Source organism: Poecilia mexicana, unplaced genomic scaffold, assembly GCF_051168715.1.
Source record: "Poecilia mexicana isolate PSO_F unplaced genomic scaffold, ASM5116871v1 scaffold_9, whole genome shotgun sequence".
Taxonomy (NCBI): domain Eukaryota; kingdom Metazoa; phylum Chordata; class Actinopteri; order Cyprinodontiformes; family Poeciliidae; genus Poecilia; species Poecilia mexicana.
The window spans coordinates 30499361-30520224 of NW_028263378.1; the positions used below are offsets into that span (position 1 = coordinate 30499361).

The window sequence follows — 20864 nt, forward strand, 5'->3', positions numbered from 1 at the left end:
GTAGACTGAAAGGGGTTTTGTGAGGGAGCTGCTGCAGAACATTAGCCTGTTTCACGATCCCCCCTGCATGAAAGGAAGGGGAATGTGTGTGATCGATGTCTGTGGAGGGATTTGGACCCTTCATGCTCTCTGGAAGCTTGGAGAAAGAATCACTGAAACTGTTGGGTAATTTCACATTATTCTATAGAACTTTTTTTTTTTCATGTTTTTTTTTTTTATGGAAAATATTTAGAGGTCTTGAAAGAACCTACATCTTTCTTTCAAGTGTTGTGCATGTATTACTGAATGTGTAATACACACTGGAAGGTGATGCATCATCAAAAAATATATAGGATGTAAAAAAAACTGAACATTTTAAGGTGAGATTATACCATATTTTATGAAAAAAAATGTTTTAAAAGTTTTAAAACTCACAGTCTTGAAAATTAATAAAATTTCTTAATGAAAATATACCAGGATTCATTTTTAAAAAATCTAAATAATCCCACATTTCTGCAATTAGACATTAGCAGGCAAATAATTTCAGAATAATTTCATAGCAGTAGTGAAAAGAATATTGAATACTCCAGTTGAAAAATGTTCATGTTGAATCCACAGCTCTTCTGCAATATCGCCAAGTTCCCCAAAACGTTGTATTTGATTCATTTTATTATGTCCCACTGCATAAGAGAGCTTCTACACTCCAAAAACACAAAATTTGACCAAATATTTTTGCTACAGTTTTATAGTGACAAATAAGTTTTATTTATATAGCACTGCTTATCGCAAGAAACTATTTCTATAGCTTTTTCTTTATTTTTTTATTTTTTTTTGCACAAATTGTAGTTCAAATTGCAAATATCTTAGTACACTTGAAACAAAACAAAAAGAAAACACACAGTAAGACTTTGTGTTTTTGCAGTGTCATTTAGAAAAGCAGCAGGGAAAAGTGGCAGTACGTTTCCTGAGTGCAGCAGGAAGTGAAGCAGAGGACAGAGTGAGGCCCCAGAGCTGACTGCATCTGTACCTGTGATGGTGTCTGCAAACACAGGCTCTAAGAGCGCCCCTGTGTGCACCCCGTACAGGGCGGCCTTGTACCAGGTGCCAGGGGAGAGGCCCGAGACGACGAGGCTGCGAGCGTCTGCGGGCGCCGTGTGGTTCTGCCACTCGGCACCCGTCTCCGCATCGGTAACCTCGATCAGAAAGGCGTCGAACGCCCCGTCGTCAGCAGACCAGGACAGGAGGAAGCTCTCCCACGACACGTCGCTGACGGTGACGTTGGTCACCGTCGGCTTCTCCTCCGCTGGCCGACGACAAACACATCAACATCATACAACACAAACACAAAGTGTTAGCATGGAGTTTCAATGCTGAGGTGATCAGATTGCATCGCTACAGAACTGGACTACAGATAAAAACATTCAACTGAAAATCAAATTGCTTGCAGAATGTGACTATAACAGGGAAAACATACACATCGATGCACATGTGAAATACACAAAACAAACATAGCAGAACCTTTGCCAAGCGTCACACTGAGGTCAACAACGGTGGCATCTCATTTGGATTTCAATTATTTTATTTTGCTCTCAGGACAATAAAGGAAAGCCTTTACTTTGTCTGTAGTCAAAGTATTCCTGGATTTCCACTACAAAGGCCAAAGGGACCAAACAGCCTCATTATCAGCAGCTGCCTTTAGCCGTCTCCTCTATATTACCATATAAGTGGGAAGACATAATGATAAAAGGCAACATGCAGACATGCTGATGCAGCTTGTGCCCATTAATGGCTGTGAATGAGCCATTAACATCTGAAGGTGCGGCGTAGCCAGCCTGGTGAGGCTGAAGTACGCTGTCCACTTCAAACCTATGGGGAGGCCAAGCACAGAGCCATGCAGCCTGGAATTGAAGCCTGTTCTATGTGCGAGGTGAGTGTTAAGAGAGCACTCCAGAAAGAAAACAAAATCGACGGCACAGGTAAACATTACAGCAGCCATTACGGGCTGAATGCCACAGCAAGCTGGAGAGGACAAAGGGAGTGTGATTGGATGTCAGGAGAGACGCTGATGATGGAGACTTTCTGGTGAAAATTCCTCTAAATAATTCCCCATTAAACCTTCCCTCCATCTTTCTAAAGGGGCAGTATCATCTACTTTTTTCAGCTTCATAACTTTCAAATTTTTTTTCTCATCAAAAACATACCTAAAGTGTTGTCTTGACACTTTCATGCATGTTTGAGAAATCCTTCAGTCTCCATGGTAATCATTCAGCTGTGCAAAACGTCTGGGTGGACCTAGCGCCGCCTTTGAGATGAAGCTCCTCTTCTGAGGTGCAATTTCCAAGCGCCAGCACTTCAACCTCACAGATCGGCCCTCCCATTACTCCTCCACTCTGCTCCTTCAGACTAGCCCACAACATCTGGTGGAACTGAGCATCTGCTGAGCTCATTATAAGAGCTACTTCTCAGTACAACACTGGTAAAAACATTATTAAAGGAATGATAAAGGAGCCATGTTGTGATGACTTCCGGAAGACGGACTTTCAGAAAGAGTAGGAGTTTTTAAAGAGACAGTGGCCCAATTTGAAGGTGTTAAATTACAAAATCAAGTTGCTAAATGTTGTATATTTGGTATATACAGCATTTAACAACTGAAGTCAACATTATTTGATTGTGCTACAAATGGCACTATGTGACTGGAAAACACATAATACTGCCCCTTTAGTAAGTGTGTAATAGAGGTGTTTCAACAAGCTCATGCGGTTAACGAGTCCTGACGTATGAAACAGTCCCCTCAGATATCTCCTCTATAGCTGATATCTTCCATTTCACACACAGGCTTGTCTGCTGCAGGCTGCGGATTACAGAGAGACACACACCCTGACCCTTCCACCACTCACACACCGCCTGCTTTAAGGATTTATATAGCTTTTTTATATTTTATTACCTCACAGCTACAAACTTCAACGTATCTTTTTGACATTTTAGGTGAGAAAATAACACAATGTAAAACATTCTGAAGTTGAAAGAAAGTAACACATGGATTACAAAAATCTAAAATGGCGTGCTTTTGTTTTCACTCCCTGTTCCAACAGGGATCCAGGTGTTTTGGGGGTTCATCTCTGACAGCTTTCTTTTGACATTCTTTTCTCAAACTCAGTTTGGACAGTGTACCTGTGAACATTCATTGTTCTGTATTGAAAGATGGACTAGTCCCCAAATCAACTCAGGAAAAATAAACAAAATAAAAACTCAATAGGTTACTTAGGGTTCTCTCTTTGTTTCTGTGAAAATGTGGTAACACTTTATTTGAAGGGTTGAATAAGACTGTCATGACACTGTCATAAACATGACATAACACCTGTCATAAACATGAATGAGCCTTCATGAATATTTATGACTGTTGTCATAAAGCGTCATTCGGTTAATTATGACACTTTTAATACAAAGTTGACATTATTCAAAATATCTTTGTTATGACAACTTGACATTAACCAAGAAATCATTACTGATATAAATTTGTTATAAAAGTATTACTGATTGCACTTTAAAAATTAGGTAACTTTATGTTATTAAAGGTAAAGTTTAAACAGTAATGATTTATTGGTTAATGTCAAGTTGTCATAACAAAGACATTTTGAATAATGTCAACTTTGTATTAAAAGTGTCATAATTTACCGAATGACGCTTTATGAAAACAGTCATAAATATTCATGAAGACTTATTGATGTTTATGACAGGTGTTATGTCATGTTTATGACAGTGTCATGACAGACTTATTCACCCCCTTCAAATAAAGTGTTACCGAAAATGTACTTATAGTTGTGCAATATTTTGTCTAAAACTATCCCTTTAGGTTAAATGTTGCCTAAACAGTTGAATTTTCAGACCACAGTTCTACCTTCTCCCTCTGCTGGTCATTATACATGGCCCCGCCCCTCCATGACTTTTGGCTCCACCCACATGAGGAAATTTTTCTACATTTGTTAGTGGTTATTCTTCCACAGAGGGGTCAGTTACAAATTAACCACATCCATCCTCCTAACAACTCTGACCTCCTTCCTGCAGCTCTACTGCAGTTACTATGGCTACCTCGACTGCTCCTCTGACTGATTCTGTCAGTTTGGGAGGACAGCCATGTCCTGGTGAGTTTCAAAGTCCACCATGCATTTTTCATTGTAAGATGTCAAATTGATCAGAGCTCTGAGATGTTCAGATCTTGGTGAATCGTTTCTGCTTTAACCGTCTCCCAGACTTCCAATCTGCTGGGTTAGCTTGGTCTTCATGATGCCATTTTGTTTCTGATATTCTGTGAACCTCTGAGGCCAGAAACAAAACATCTGGACCTTCTGCCATTAAATGGCTCACAGGTGGAGTTTGCTCACTAACGTGCTAACTCCTGAGGACTTTTAGTTGCAGCAAATGTTATCAAGCAGTTTTGGAAAGGCGAATGAAGACAAAAGCAAGCCACACTTTTCATGTTATTTGAAAAACAAAACAAAAATTTGACTTTTTTAAAACATCATGCAAAATCCTAATAAAATCTGTTGAAGTTTGTGGTCAATAGAGGGAAAAAAACACTCAGTGGGTTTAGCCTTTGTCAAGGCGGTGCACTTTTGAAGTTTTTGAGACAATCTAGGGTCGTACATGCATGTCTTCAATCTGTCATGTGTACAGTTTCTGTTTTTGTATTAGTATTATTTAAAATGAAAACCAAAAGTAAGAAAAACCCAATGAAAGATTGCTCTCGATATTCAGAATGAGCTATCGACGGTAATTTCTTTCTGTACTGAGGTTTGGTTCTGATTTGAAGGCATGCGGAGTGTTATGACATACATTGCGGCTACAGATTAAGTGTAAGCTGACATTTCAAAAGAGAAAAAAATATTATTCCTATTAATTTCAGATGTACAATACAAAAAAAGAAAAGGCTGTATTAGAATGAAAGAAATCATGAAAATAACTTATCTCTGAGGCTGATGTAAAGGTATGTAAAATCTGCTTAGTTACCTCATTTCTCTCTACATACTTTTTTTTTTGCTTCAGGGGATTTTTAGACCACTGCCAATATTCTTCCTCACCATAAACTGACTAAGAGCTCAGATAAACTTGGTGACTTTGATTTTCAGCCAAATGGCTGACCAGGATATGATCAGACCTCGAGATGATATGTGGAGATTAAAACCACTGGTCAGAGAACCAAAATGGCTCCAGAGAGACGGAGAGGAAGTCTTTGCTGACTGCTGTTGGTCCTTTTCAACATGACCACAATAATAATTCACAAAAAGACAAAAAAGAATACTGTCATACAAAGAATGAACAAAGCTGTGTGCTGTTTCAAGAAGACAATGGAAAGCTGCCCTTTGTACTCATAATGAAGCCATGACTGAGGAAGAAGTGGGTTCATATAAGGACAGCACCATGGTTTCAGATGCGGCGCTCAGTAGAGATCATGTGAAGAATCCAGAAACGGCCCCCATGCTGCTGACTAACTGAAGACAGATTTACAGGAAGAACCCCTCAGAATAATAAACTGAAACGCTTCAGGGTTTGCTGTTCCCACTGACAAAACTGCTTGTAAATGTTGGGCGTTCGAACATCAGCAGCATTAATGAAAAACACAACTTAACCTCAATCTGCATTTCTCTGCTTCTTCAGAGCAGGTACATTTGAACTGATGTCTCAAACCGCAGATCATAAATGTGTGTTGCTGAAAACGAACCAAAAAAATATTTGGAGAGAAAATAGACTCATAATATCTGTGTGTATGGATTTGTAAAGTCTGTAAGCCTGTTTGCATGTAGCTTTGGGGATTGGTGTGTGTAAAGTATGATTTGTAAATAGCAAAAAAACATTTTGTGCGTGACCTTGGTAACTTTCAAATGTGTTTTTTTTAAATGCACACACCAATATAGAGAAATTATCAACATATACAATTACAAATGACAAAAAACCTCAACAATGTGCTAATTATATATAATCTCCAAAACGGTCCTACGCATACAAAAGGTTAAATTCATGGACACAAGTCATGTAATATGCACAAATAAGACGACATGCATGCACAAATCATTTTGATCACACCACCCGGCAATTAAACGCACCACCCACACACTAACCTATGAGGCTCTTGACATGAGTCTCAAAAACCCTCCTTCAGTCACAAAAGGACGTGAAATTGGTGTTTGAATTTTAAAACACGTTTGAAAGTTACCAGAGTAGCGCTCAAAAAGTTTTTGCGGTTTACAAATCATACACTTACAAATACCCAAAGCTACACATAAACAGGCTTACAAAGTTCACAAATCTAGGATCATATATGAACAGATACCTTGAGTCCATTTTCACTTCGCTACAAATCACAGAGTGAACACTCCTACTTTCCCTTAGGATCATCAACATCACAGGAAAAATGGCTGACCTCCTTAAAAAGTAAACCAATCACAGTTTTCGTCCCTGCCAACTCGGTGGAAACACTTTTGGGCCCAGGATTATGAAACCGTTAGAAACTCGTGTTCACATGAAGGAACAAGTCAAAGCTGAGGGACCAGGACAATTCTGGTGGAGTCAGCAGCCAGACCATCAAAGCAACCACATGTGTTGTTTGTAAGCATAAATTTCTCAGGATAGGAAATGCATTGTTGATCTGTGGATTTTACTTTTCATCTTTCCACAGCCATTACAGAGTGTCTGCTGATGTCCACAAACTCATTTACCCAGTTAGATGAACTATTCTCTCTAAATCTTCTCTTTCCATGTTTCCCACAGTAAGTAGCTGCAGCTGTAACTCATTTTTTCACAGCGTCTAATGAACTACAGAGTTTTTTATTATTTTGACTTCCTTTTCAGCTGTCAGATGTGCAGCATTAACTTAAAGGGGCTTTTTATTGCCAAACATAATCTTGTTGTGAAATCTACCTGCAGGCAGATCTGTGTGGTGTAAGGGCCGTGACGGATGGTTTGCATAGAAATAATGTTTTTACAGCTAAGTGAAGTTAAAACCTCATGTGTAAAACCTGAACTCTGTGGAAAGCCGACCCCTTCAGATGCTTCCACTTAATGCGGCTAGCTGCACAATATAAAATAGGTTGTTCTTATCAGTGGCAATGCTGGGCTGAAATGAAGCAGACCCAGTAAGTCATATTTACTTATATTACTTCTATACACTTTCATCACTATGGAAAAATGATCACAAGCCTGACATTGCTTCTTTGCTTCAATTAAACAGCTCACAGTCCTGCAGTCACATGACCAAACCAATACCTGATGGCCAAGCCCCTCCAATCAAACGCCAACAGGATGGAAATAAACATTGGTTGTTAATATTGACCCAGATTTACTTAAACGACCAATATCGATGTTAATGCAACATGTTGTGCATCCATAACAATAATAACAAACTGTGCACAGTTTTTTATTATGAACAAGTTGGGTTTTTTTGTGTCTGGTTTTGGAAATCTGACGGGATAGATCCCCCACCAACCACACTCTTGCCCGCTGTCTGACCGTGACTTTTCCACGCTCCTCCTGAGTGTTGCTCTAAGACCGCGGGAGGGTTGAAGAGCCAGTAATCATTCAATCATTCTGTATGTAAACGTCTTATTTTTAACATACCAACCATAAAGTTAGACCCCGAAAAACTGTGATTTTTTTTTTTTTTTTGGACTCTCTGAAGAGCAACTTTCAGCCGTGAAGCACATTCTATAGGCAGGTCACCTCAGAGACAGTCGATTGAGTCTACTATCAAATTTCCAATCCTAATCCTTGTCTGTGATTGTTCAGGTACTACTATAAACCCCACCCCCCACCCGTCTTCTGTCTGCCCGTCCCCTCCTGCAGAACCAGCATGATCCATGTTGGTGGAGATGATATAAACCTCCAGGCTGTGGATTAGGCGGCTGCTGATTGTGAAGACAGCGATTTAGCAGGACTCCCAGCATGTGTCCCTTTATCAGACGGACCCACGGTTCATCGTGGTCAAATCGCACAAAACCCAGAGGGGAGCGGGGCTCAGGTCGCCAATTAACACATGAATGAGAAACGCACAGGGCTGCACACATGGCCAGGCTGTTTCCCAGCAGCACACACACATTACCAGTCTGCTCTAAGGTTCCTCTGAGACTCCATCTTTGAAGCAAATGGGGGAAATATCTGCAGCTTAAAGGCAGATGCAAGGCTTGTGATATAGTGCAATACCGAAATGCTCACATAAATCCTGTGACTTGCTTTTACCAGCTGCAGCAGGCATGCAGCTTCTGATCCCCAAGAAGGAAACACACAGAGCCGCTTCCATTCAGCGATTTCTGCCTACAGCCACCAGCTTAACCCAGCACCAGGATCTACCTGTGGGATGTTTGTCTTGGCAGCACACTTACTGCAGCACACTTACTTAAAACTTTCTTGTTTTAAGTAAAAAAAAAAAAGTGGGGAAAAAAGAAAGAAATATTTCTATGTGCTATAAATGAGCCGTAGGAGAAGGAGACACAGTTACATTGAGAAATAACAATGAATGCAATTCATTGCCTTGGTTTGGCCACAGCTATGAAAAAAGGGGGTTGGGACATGAGGGTGCGGGGGATTGTGAGAAGACCCCCTTCAACTCTGCACCATCAGCTAAAACCCTCCTGGAAACAGTGAGCTACAGTTACACTGTCGTATGTTTTACCAAAACAAACCTCTCCATTCTTTCTGATGTTCCCTGAAATGTTGAGAAAAGATTAGTCTGTTTTGTGTTTTGTCTTTTCTTGATCCCACGGCTCCGGCTCTCTGGGATTTAGACGGGAGATTCCGACATCCAGCTGGATTTGGCACATCATGGATTCAGAAACATCAGCTACAAATCAGACTTCTTAAACTACAGAGTCGCACAATCTGCATTTGGATTTTGAACCCTTAAATTGTACAGTGCAGTTATCTGCTAACTACAAGCTAACAAACTAACTGTCTGTCTGTCTGTCTGTCATCACATGGATGCTGAAGGAGAAAAGCAGAATGCGTCCTTGGTCTATCTGAAGCATTTAAGAAGGAACGAATCAGCCTGGTGCTTTTTCAAAGCTGGTTCAAAGCTGCAGATCATGACCTGATGAAGCCAGTAGGACCACATCATCTGCAAAGAGCTGAGGCGAGATCCCAAGGCCACCAACTTGGATCAACTTAGCACCTAGAATAAAAATGATGAGCATAATCGGTGACAAAGGGCAACATTGGCAAAGTCCAACTCTCACTGGAAACAAGCCAGGCTTACTGCTGGCAGTGTGGACCAGACTCTCATACAGGAACCCAACAGCTCATATCAAAGGGCCTGATACCCCATACTGCCAGAATACCCTCACAAGGTTCCCTGAGGGATTCGGTCCAACACCTTGTCCAAATAGGTTGGGAGGATTTCACACACACCCTCCAAGACCCTACTGAGTGTGGACAGCTGGTCCAGACTGTACTCCAGGATCAGAACCAGAAACACACTGCTCTCCCTGAATCCGAGGTTCGACTATTCCCTCATAGTCACTGCAATACTGCCAACACAACGCCACAACATCCAGGGCCTTAAGGAAGGCCCTGCATCTCAAACATCAAGTAATAAACGCCAAGAGTCTAACAACTGTGCTCTGTTGTTTTCCAACTAGGCACAGCAACTTATTTAGGAGAAAGCTGTTGGACGTGCTGACCTGTGGCAGCTGAGACAGTGGCGGGCGCGCTGCTCCTGCGACCCCTCTCGGCGGTGACGCTGACGGTGTACATCATGCCGGGGTTCAGGCCCCGCAGGGTGTGAGACTCTGAGCTGCCGGGGACAGAGTCTTCAGCCCTCTGACCGTCAGCCGACACGTAGACCAGCCGGTAGGAGTCCAGCTTGGCCTGAGGCCGCTTCCACTCCAGCATCATGGTGGTCTCTGTCACCTCTGCTACAGTCAGCTCTCTGGGGGCGTCCAGGGCTGGTGGAAGAGAAGATCGGCTTAGAAAACTAATACAAATAAAGCCAACAGATTTGTTCTCTGCCACATAAATCTATCAGAAATATTTTTTGCTAACTCCCTAAACTCTTCAGATGAATGTACAGGAAAGTCCTTCCAGCATTTCAGGCATGCAGACATAAAAAAAACCCAGTACTTCAAAGATATTCTGACAGTAAAGACTTCATCTGGTTTTCAGAACTGCTCACAGTTACAATGGATTTATCCAGATGTTGAACCAGTTTGAAATCCAGTCACAAAGTCTGTGCTGATCTACAGTCTTAGGTTTGTGATTTTTATCAACTTATGGTGATAAATCCAGATGCAAAGCCATCTGGGATTCCAAGGTAACACCTGTTAATATGAACTGTTTTGGATTGACATGTAAATCCTTCCATTATCCAATCAAAGCTGTGAAGTTTTTGTCTTTGCAGATGGAGCAAAATACATCACCTGGAGTTCTATCACCACCAGGATGTTTTAGATGTTCTCCAAACAGAACAGAGATAAGAGGCGACTGTGGCTCTGCTACTACATGACATCTTTAGACCACAACTGGCTACAAATTAGACCAGGGCTCTGCAGCCTGCGGCTCTTTGGACCGTCGACAATGTCTCTTAATAACTCGGGCTTCAAATCATAAAGAATCAACTGTTTATACATTTAATAACAAATGGTAGTTTTAGCAGTTTTCATGGGATGAACTGATTATGAATTACTCTAAAATACTAGTGATATTGTTTTAGATCATGTTTTTTTGTCATTTAACTGGAAACTGTTTTTTTTTCTTTTTCATTTTCCATAAATTTCAACATTCCACATAAAAAACTTTTTCATTCTCGTTTCTGAAACAGCGAAATGTTTCTCTTTATTTTAGAACCTTTAACAATGACAATTTTGATATTTATTAAAAAATATAAGTTGTCCTTTTTCTTTTAAAGGTCATGCAGATTTATATCACATTTGAACAAGTTCAGTCAGTTTAAAGTTCCTCACTAACATTTAATTCTACTTTAGATCTGTTGTGTTCATCAGTTTAGTTGACTTTCACTAAGATTCTATGTTTTTCATTTACTATTTGTAACATGAACAGTTTTGTTGCTTCATTTTATTAAGCAGACTTTGGGTCGGGGTAGGGGTGTTAAATGTGCTTTTATAGACCTACTAATGGGAGAAAGTTAATATTTCATCATAAAAAGCAGGTGGATGATGTTGGCTGCAGCTGAAACATGGGAGTGAGAGGTGATTGTTGAAGGTCTCGGTGGAAACATCTGACCTGTGACTGCGTTGGTGGTGGTGGGCAGACTTTCCCTCTCATCTGTCACCGCGGTTACTCCCATCCCGTACTCCGTCCCCGGTCTCAGGCCTGCAGAACACCAGGAACATGCAAACTATGAAAAAGCCCCTCTCCTGTTTTGTGGAGGTGTCAACAAATGAACTGAGGGAGTGTCTATAGTCAAGTGGCCAGCTGTTGCAGCTAATGGCTGCGGGGCCACAAAAACGCTCTCTTGTGGCTTGATTGCACAATAGATTGGTGCCTAATTGCGTTTCATGGTATGCTTGTGTTCACTGTGGAACATTGGTGTTGTATTTGCATTGATGGATCTATAGAGCCCTTGTTGCAGAGCAGGAACACTTGCTGCAGTGATGCAGCGGGCTCTGGGGGCTGTTTGGTCTTTACAATCAGCTCCTCTCTCACACTGATCGCTCCTAATTCCTTTATTAACTCCCACAGAGGTCACAGCGCGCAGGGCTTTCCTGCATGAAATTACACCTAAAGCCCAGGAAGCTCATTATCAATAAAATCACGAGCGTGAAGGCAATTACAGATAATAAGTGTGTGAAAGAAGTGCTGAGGTGTGTGTGGACACAAGGGGGTTGGGGGTGGGTGTCAGCTGAATGGACACAGTGCTGTATTTTCATTGGACAGGCCATCCAAGGACAAAGAAGTGGGTCAAACAAAGACTCAACTGGTTTATTTTAGAAGCTTTTTTTTTTTTTTTTTTTTTCCTTGTTTGTTTCTAGTGTTGTGTAGCCATGCTGTACTGGAGAACTGCAGAAGAAAACAACCAGACACAGAAACACATCAATGCATGGCTGGATGTGGTCGCTGCTGCAGCAGGAGGAAAAACCAATCCCTGCCTTCAACAAGAGCATTCTCACAGTCCGCTTCCTCATTCAGGACCGAAAGAAAGCAAAGCACTCACTGCTGAAGTTTTTTTGTTTGTTTTTTTACACAAAACAAAGTGTTACTGTGTCCAGGCAAACATTTAACAAGACAAAAGAAAGGAAACTGAGTTTTTGAAAATGAACTGGGTGAAAATCCTGCTGACCGTTTTGAAAAAAGCCCCCAAAACTCCTTCATTTTCAAATTAAGCCATTTAGTTTCTGTTATAACTGCAAACTACATGTTGTTCAGTTCTTAGTCATTTACAAGAGAAAATACTAAAATGAATTTATTCTATTAAAGGAAGGAAAGAAGAAAGAAGAAAGGAAGGAAGGAAGGTGTGTCTTTACATTTAATAAAAAAGGATCATACCAGTTGCTGAAATGAGTGAAATTATTTACTCCTACTTTAACTGTTACATGCCAGTGAAAGGTATTTAAAAGGTAAATTATTTGTGAAATAAATAATCTCTATTATTTATTTAATAGAAATATTTTTGTTAAATGCAGGTTCTCATATTTTGCATGGCAGAAGGTAAGGATCAGGACTGCTCCAATTCTGTTCTGGCGCTTTAATTCACCACCATGCTTTTTACATTCCACATCTGCCTGCTGACGGTAGCTTGGACACGTGTGTGTTGGTGTGTGTAGTCTGTCGTACCGGTGATTTTGGCCTGGGTGGAGTCCCTGGCTCCGGGCGGGAAGAGCAGTTCTCCGTGGTCGCCTCCAGACAGCGGGCCGTACTTGATGCGGTACTGGTCCACCTGAGCCTTACTGTTCCTCCACTCCAGAGTGATGCTCTCATCTGTTATTTCCACCGTCTGAAGGTCTCTGGGAGCATCCAGGTCTACGGCACAGAGACAGATATAAGGCAGATAAATATTATTTAAACCATTTGTTTGAATGAGATTTAACCTTCTGCTCCAGATGATCAAAGAATCAGGAAGAAAAATCTAGACAACTTAAATGTAGGAGTGGGACATATAGATGAAAAAATGCCATGTATGCAAAAGCCTGACCTCTGAACAATGAATTTATAGTCTCTTATATCTCACTGTAAACAATTTTATTTCAGAAAACACCACTTCGCCTTCAATTTAAAACTGTAAATGTGGCAGCAAAGTTGCCTTAGTCTTGCTGTGACAAAGACAAAATGAAAACGTCTAATAAATTGTTGTGCACATTGATATGAACACAACACATTATGATAAACCATTAAGGCAAAAACATGCCTCCATTTGACAGGATGCATGCTGGGCCAGTTGGTGGCGCTGCAGCTCTGTCTGCCACAGAATGATACAAAAACACTGTTCATGCATGATGAAGTCATGTGACACAAAGCAACAGCAATACTGCTCTTAGCATAAACACAACACTAATAGCACAATGTTGATTTGTGAGAGAGAGGCAAATGTCGATTACACAGGTGGAGCATGTGCTCACTGAAACATTAAATCTGCATTTTGGTCATTTGTCCATCTGAATTTGAAAGGCCAGAACTGATCAAAGACGATCAGAACACCAGATCCGTGTGGACACACTGCCTGGACGGAAACATACCTTTACAGACATTCCTGATCTCATCTCTATGTGGACGGGGTCTGAGTTTGTAACATTAGCTTAACAAGAAGATCTAGTTCCAGAGTGAAGTTCTGAGCTTAATAGGGACAAACTGATTCTTAATCTGGACAAGAAGATGTTTGTTGATTCCCACTGTTGGAAAGGAACGATCAGTTAATTAAAAAAATTCTCATAATTACCTAACAATGCCTTTTTAAAATCTATAGATTAATATTATTCTGCTGCAGCCACCAGGAAGTCAACAGGAGACAGGTCCAGCAGGGGCTTATACTAGCAGGGGGAACTGAGTCAAAGTTCAAAGATTACATGCATCCATTCTCATAAATACAGCAACAGGAACATCTTGTGTGGTCCCCAAATCCCTGGGCGTCTAATGAAAGCTGTGAAAGGAAGAAGATTCCAGGAGTCTTACCTGTAAGGAAGGAGTCATACACTGGTATGCTGCTCTGCTCCCCCCTCTTTGCCGTCAGAGACACCTCGTACCGCGTATCAGGGCTGAGGCCAGCCAGGTGGTACTGTGTGTCAGCAGATGACAGCTCCACCACGTTACGATCCGCTGGGTTCAGGCTGGGCCCGAAGGAGACGCTGACCCCGTCCACGTGGGCCACCGGATGGAACCAGGTGACCAGTGCCGTGGTGTCCGTCACATCTCGCACATCCACCTGGCCGGGAGCATCGATCACTGGAAGGACAGGTGAAGGAGGAGTAGTTGTAAAACCAATCAGGCAAAAAGAGGGGCAGGATTCTGTGTTTTCCAGGCACATACAGTACAATGAAGAAAGTATGTTAGCTTTACTTGGTAAAAAAAAAAAAAGTTGTATATATCAAATATGTCATAAAGAAAATTTTACTTTGTAAAATAATGGCTTGTAGTCGAGTCAATGCAGCAACATAGATGCTCTCAATGAGGCAGATTGCTTGAATTTTCTGAGAGTCTGAATATAATTTACATATAAAATCCCAGCTCCATGAAGGTTGACTTTTCACTGGTCCTTGAATTGATTTGTCACACACAAACATGTTAAAGAAAGTAAACTCTCTGTAAAGGGTTGATAAAATGTGGTCTTCATGTGAGCCTAGCACAGAGTTGGCTACCAACATGGCTGCAGGGTGTCATTGGGGTGTCAGGGTTGTGTTCTCCTGGAAGGGCGGTGTCCCTCTGAGTGTGTCTGCATGAATGAATGGTGCTTCCCACAGATGGTGAGGGGAGAGCGGAGAATTGACATTCTTTAAACCATGAAACCCCCCAAGCTAGAGAAACAGGAGCCTTTAATAGACCCCATGTGTCCCAGAGGACTCAGAGCATCATCAGCCAGGTATAGATGACAAATATGTAGAAGCAAATGCCGGACACAGTGACGAGATCCTAACTGAATCCATGCATCCAGTCAGTCAGCCATGACACTCTTTACTCCATCACAACTATTTGAGGATGGGGATGTCCAAAGCATTCCCAGGTTATAGAAAATCCCTAAACTGAGTTCTAGGTTTGCTCTGGAGTCTTCTTCAGATGTCCAAATCAGCTGGTCTACCTCCTCTAGATGGAGAAAAGTTGTGTTCCTGCTGAGAGATGTCTAATGTTGATGACTGTCCTAAACTCACTCCACGGAGAAAGCTCAGTTCAGCAGTTTGTTTCTGAAATCTTGTTCGTTTGATCAGAGGAGTGAGGTAGTTCAGAGATTTGCTTTTTAGCTCAGTTCTTATTGGGCCATGACTGATTTTAGCAGCACCTTCACCATTGCTGATGAAATCTTGAACATTCTGCCAATACCTTTGAATGATAAAAGATCTTGGATTCCTCTCTGACTCAGGTACCCTCCACTTGAGACAGAGCTGACACTGAAACAGCTGGAACAGTTTTGCTGCCAATGAAGATTCTGGTCTGACACATTGACATAACCACATCATGAATAAGCAAAGCATATATGAGACCACGAGGCCAACAGAGCAGACACCCTACACTCCAAACTGCTCTCCATGATCATCTGAACCAGGATCAGTGACACAAGGCGGACCTATGCCCAGAAGGAGTATGGCACCAGGAATGCAAGCTGACACAACTCTTACTTTGATGATACAGACAAAAGCATGGTCTCTAAAAGTAATCCACAGCATGTCATAGAGGTTGGGGAAGGTCACTTTTCCAAAACAATAGAGTGGACCCATGCCAAGAAGATCTGAGCTTCACACAGAGAACAGAGACTGATTTCTAACTTCTTAATGCACTGCATTAAGGAGATCCCTCCTCCATGAAGGACTGCAACCACTAAGAAACGCAGAATCCTAATAAATCTGATCACTCTGCTGTCCTCATGAAGAGGATGCTCAGGGTTGTACATAATTTAATGTTTACTGGTTTTCTCAATTGTTTATTGTGCATTTCTGTGTTTTTGTTTTGTGAAGCACTTTGAACTGTCTCGTTGCTGAAATGAACTTTACAAATTAACTTGATTGAATTGATTGCTTGATCATTTTCTTGATGTTCTAGAGAATCCTTCTTTGCACCATCATCTCCAGAGGTTCCAGCGTCGTCCCCTCACCACAACCACAACTTCATTTTCAGGTCGTGGAGCTTTTTGAGGTCCCTGGCTCTGATCCTGCTGCCCCAACAGATTTATACAAGATGCTGCAAACACTGAAGGACTTTAGATTCCTCAAAGAGTCCAGTCTGCTGTCATTTAATCCCATGTTGTGAAATGTGCTGCATCTGCATAGATTCTTCTGTGGGTACGCTTGTGTACGACGAGAACAAGGGGAGAAATAATAAATGTGTTGCAAGCTGATCGTTATTCATCAGTAAAAATAAATATATTCAGGTTGAGGTTGTTTTCTTGTTCTCTTACAGAGAGGTCATAGTATTGATCTCCAGCTCTGAGTTTCCTAAAGTTTAAGGATTTATAAAGTAAACAAGTGGAGGGAGTATGTCATTACTTGTCACCAAGGACTGGAAATCCATATCAGCCTTTTCGCCTCTGGTAAATCATAGCTTTGCAGAAATCTCTAATGAGCCAATCAGTCAGGCCTGACATGAACACTTCTCTGCTTTCACTGACTGCAAGATGGATGAGCCAGGTAAAGAAACTAATGAGCCTGTATCTAAAGGTGAAAGCTTGGTTTGACCATTACGTTTGAACTTAAATAAATCTTTTATTTTATAAAACCTCTGTGTGAAGAAAGAAAAGCGTCCTTCTCCTTGTGTTTACTGCACTGGGTTCAAATGTTGAAAGTGAAGCAAATATTTATTCTAGTCCTTATATCAGGTTGATAGAATACACGGTTAGGGTTTGAATTTACAATTATTTGATATCAATCTTTCAATTTCTGTGGAGTTACAGAGTGTATAGCTTTGTCACCCAGAATCCATCAGTTTGTTTTTATGACCTGCATCTATACGTGTGAAGGGAGCAAAAACACACTTGATTATGGACATGAATCAAAAGTGATAAGGCTCAACAGAAGGGTGGTCAGAAACACACGGTTCCTCAGGTCGGTCACCTTTATCTCATCTCATATTTCCTTTGTGTTCCAGCTTACCTGAAGGTAAACACATTACTCACAAACAACAGGGAGGATATCTGATTTCTGTTTTATATTTTATCAGATGTGACAACTGGCTCTCAGAGGGAAACAACAAGTAGCTGCCTCAGCACAGCTCTGATGGAAAAACAAAACACCAAGGAGAAAAAGGTTCCAGAGTGGTAACCAGAACGCACATTTTCTAACGAGACGACTGACGAACCAGTCGTGGACGCTAAACAACAGAAGTAGGTTCATTGTTGCAATGAATAGTTCAGGATATGATTTGATAAGGGATACTGTGCCTTGCAAGAGAATTCAAACTCCTTGAACTTATGATGGGATAAAAACTATTTTTAACACTTTTACTCACAAACAACAGGGAGGATATCTGATTCCTGTTTTATAGTTAATCAGATGTGACGACCTTTTAACAGATGGAGATCTGTAAAAGTGTAGCCTGCTTATGTTTTCAGTCAGTTCTATGTAGTACCATGTTTTGCAGCAAATGCAGTTACATGTTATTGGGGGCATGTTTCACCCAGCTTTGACTGGACCATTCCACTGCAAAAACAGAAAATCCTACCAAGTAATTGTTATGTTCTGTGTTTTCTGTGTAGTTATTTTTGAGCTTTTCTGTGTTTGTTCCTGTTCCTTTCCTGTCTTCCCTGTTGATTGCTTCCCAGGTGTGCCTAGTTACCTGATTACCCTCCCTGTGTATTTAAGCCCACCTGTTGTCTTTGTCTCTTGTCTGGTCCTCGTCTACTGTCGTCGAATGTCATTTGTCGTTTGTCTGCCTGCCATCACAGTCGTACTGTAAAGTCCTGTGTTGGTTAGCTCTCTTATTCAGTCTTCAGTTTTTCAGTTACTACCAGTAATTAGCTGTGCGCTGACTCTCTGCCGTGCCACCTGTGTTGGACTGTGTTTGAGCTCTCTTATTAAATCATCATCATCGTCATCACCATCATCTGGATCTCCGCGTTCGTTCTCACCAAACCACACTACACATCATGACAGTAATTTTGGCCTACCTTCTACTGAAATTATCTTAGTGAGTAAGTAAGACAAACTAATTTAAAAGCAACTTTTTAGCAAGATATACAAGCTTGTTTTAACTAGATATTCCTTTAATATTGATGAAAAAGTACTAGTTCCACTGGCAGATAAATTAATGTATAACTAGGGGAAAATCTCTTGTTATAAATGAAATATTCAGGCAACAGAACTATTACTTTTTCACCATTATTAAGGAATTATTTACTTAAAAAAGCTCCTATTTCTTTGTTGAAAAGTTACTTGTAAGTTAGTTTTGTCTAATTTCTACTGAACTAAGATATTTGCACAAGAAACTAAACCAAAAATAGTTGGTAAGATTTTGTGTTTTTTGCAGTGTGTACAATGACCACTGAACATCTTGGTGTATGAGAGCACACTGTTATCACACTGGAGGAGATTTTCTGTCTAATGAAGATTTTTCTTTCCTGAACACTGTCTCTTATGCAGAACAAATCAATAAAAAAATATACATTCAAGTGGGAGGCTTTTGAAGAACTTAGTATGTTTTGACCACTGTGTCATGTCCAGTCAGCATCGGTGTGCAGCAAGGCTGCATGAACTCACTTGTGACGATGTTCTTCGAGGCAGGCGGCCCACGCTTTTTGTTCTTCACCACCTCCAGTTTGACCTCGTACTCCTGGCCTGGACCCAGACCCGACTGCTCGAAGGTGGTCTCCGGCCGGCCCAGAGAGTTGAGAATCTCACCGTCCTCCTCTTTCTGCCAACAGCAAAAAAAAAGAAAGAAAAAAAATCAGTCCTCAAAGAGTAGTTCTGGCATAAAGTATGCAGAGACGGGTATAAAAGCAGACATAAAGACGTTCTTAGTGGTGTTTGGACTGGAAAGGAGGCAGGGAGTTTCTCTAGTTGAATGTGGCTTTGTGCAGATCCCCGTAGCTCCCTTTGGAACAGTTTCACTCAGAAAGTCCTCAGCCTCCAACGCTTGTACAATGATTGGATCTGTCAGGCCTTGCTAATAACTTTAACTGCTGTGTTTCACCCTCTGGTTTGGCTAGGTCATTTTCCATTGGGTTCTCAACATAATGTATGCAGCATGCTCTAATGGGAGGTGGGGGTTGAAGTCAGGGTTTTACAGCAGGTCAGGCCATATCGGGTTTCGGCTGGAAGAGAATGTGTGTAATTACCAAAACCACAGCAGGTTCCTTTCATTGGGAACTTAGAAGACTCACTGTGTTTCTGAAGATGAGGTTCCAACCATCAAATGGGATATCCAGGGGGTCCCACTGCACTTCCACTGACGTCTCTCGAACTGACTTAAACTTAAGACCCTCGGGCTCGGGGAGATCTGAACATGACAAAAACTCTTAACGCACCTATATCTTCCGAGCTGCATTTTGGGAGCCTCCAGGAAGAGCTTTCACTTACGTGTTGCCACGCGAGCGCTGACAGGAACGCTCTTCTTGTTGCTGAGTACAGCATAGACACTGATCAGGTACTCCACACCAGGTTCAAGCTCCTGAATGGTGGCCTCCTTCTGGTCCCCAGGTACCCGCATGTCGAGCTCCAGACCGCCAGGGGCCGTGGGCACGTAGGTGATCAGGTACTCTGTCACTCGCATTTCATTCTCCCAGGATAGGTCCACCGTCTCAGGAGTCACCTCCACAACCGTCAGGTCCTTGGGTGGTGAGACTGTGGAGAAACATGGACGATCAGCAGTGGTGGACAGTAAGGGAGTAGACTTACTGAAGGTCTGTACTTAAGCACATTTTTTGAGTATCTTTACTTGCATATTTATTTTTTGGGGTGGAACTTATGGCTTTCATCGCCACTACATTTATAGAAAGCTTGCTGTTACTCCTTCTATTTGCTTAGCTTTGTAGTTCACTGTTGCTGTTTTTATTTACTGAAATGCAATTGGCCACACACTATGCTCCTTGCAAGAAGGGGAACCAATCACAGTCACCGCTCTCTTTGAATTACATCATCATCCCGCTATCATTCAAACAGAAGTCAGTAATGGAGACGGTTAGACAAACATCAACATAGAAGTTGATGTTTGTCAACTTCTATGTTTAGTACATCATTACTTATAGCTACCAAATGTTGCTATTTGTGGGGAGAAAAACTGTCAGTTGTCATGAATAAATCATGTAGGCAAACAGACACATTCCATCATGTGCTTCAACAGTAACCAATAATCTACCCAAAACATGCAAGTCTCTAGAATTTAAGCAGGGTACTTTCTCTTCATCACTGATCTCATGAAGATCAGGAGAAGAAGAGTGGGAGGGGCGGGGGGTCATTCAGAAAACACATCCCTCTTTTCTGAATGACCTCTGCTGTCCTTCCTATTTTGAAGAGTAACGTAGAGAAATTAACATCTGTGTCACATTTTTAACCCAGGAAAGCAGGAAGATTAGAAATAAATGGTTTTATATTTCATTCTCAATGTCAGTTCATGATCTTGTTCTATTTTAACGATTGTGCGTACGAGGACTGAGGCAAATGAAACAAGTGATATAAGTGTGGGGTCGGTTGGACCCCATTTGTAAACACAAGGGTTAAGGCTTTTTACATGTCTCTACTGGGGGTAAAGATTGTGGAGGATTCTGGACATTTCAAGCTTTTATAACTTTCTGAATTGTGGACACTGTTGACTGG

General features: G+C 41.4%; 1 protein-coding gene across 2 annotated transcripts in view; it reads right to left on the bottom strand.

The window, feature by feature from the left end:
* tncb (tenascin Cb) overlaps positions 1 to 20864 on the bottom strand; it is a 64639-nt gene that overhangs the window by 18197 nt on the left and 25578 nt on the right. The window contains exons 4-11 of one of the 2 annotated variants that reach the window (XM_015013563.2): positions 19629 to 19892; positions 19433 to 19548; positions 18810 to 18963; positions 14086 to 14355; positions 12754 to 12939; positions 11203 to 11292; positions 9645 to 9908; positions 1007 to 1282 (exon numbers count right to left, since the gene is read on the bottom strand). In XM_015013563.2, the coding sequence (XP_014869049.2) occupies positions 1007 to 1282; positions 9645 to 9908; positions 11203 to 11292; positions 12754 to 12939; positions 14086 to 14355; positions 18810 to 18963; positions 19433 to 19548; positions 19629 to 19892 (1620 nt within the window). The remainder of the gene's footprint in view (positions 1 to 1006; positions 1283 to 9644; positions 9909 to 11202; positions 11293 to 12753; positions 12940 to 14085; positions 14356 to 18809; positions 18964 to 19432; positions 19549 to 19628; positions 19893 to 20864) is intronic. The other variant, XM_015013565.2, reaches the window with a different exon arrangement.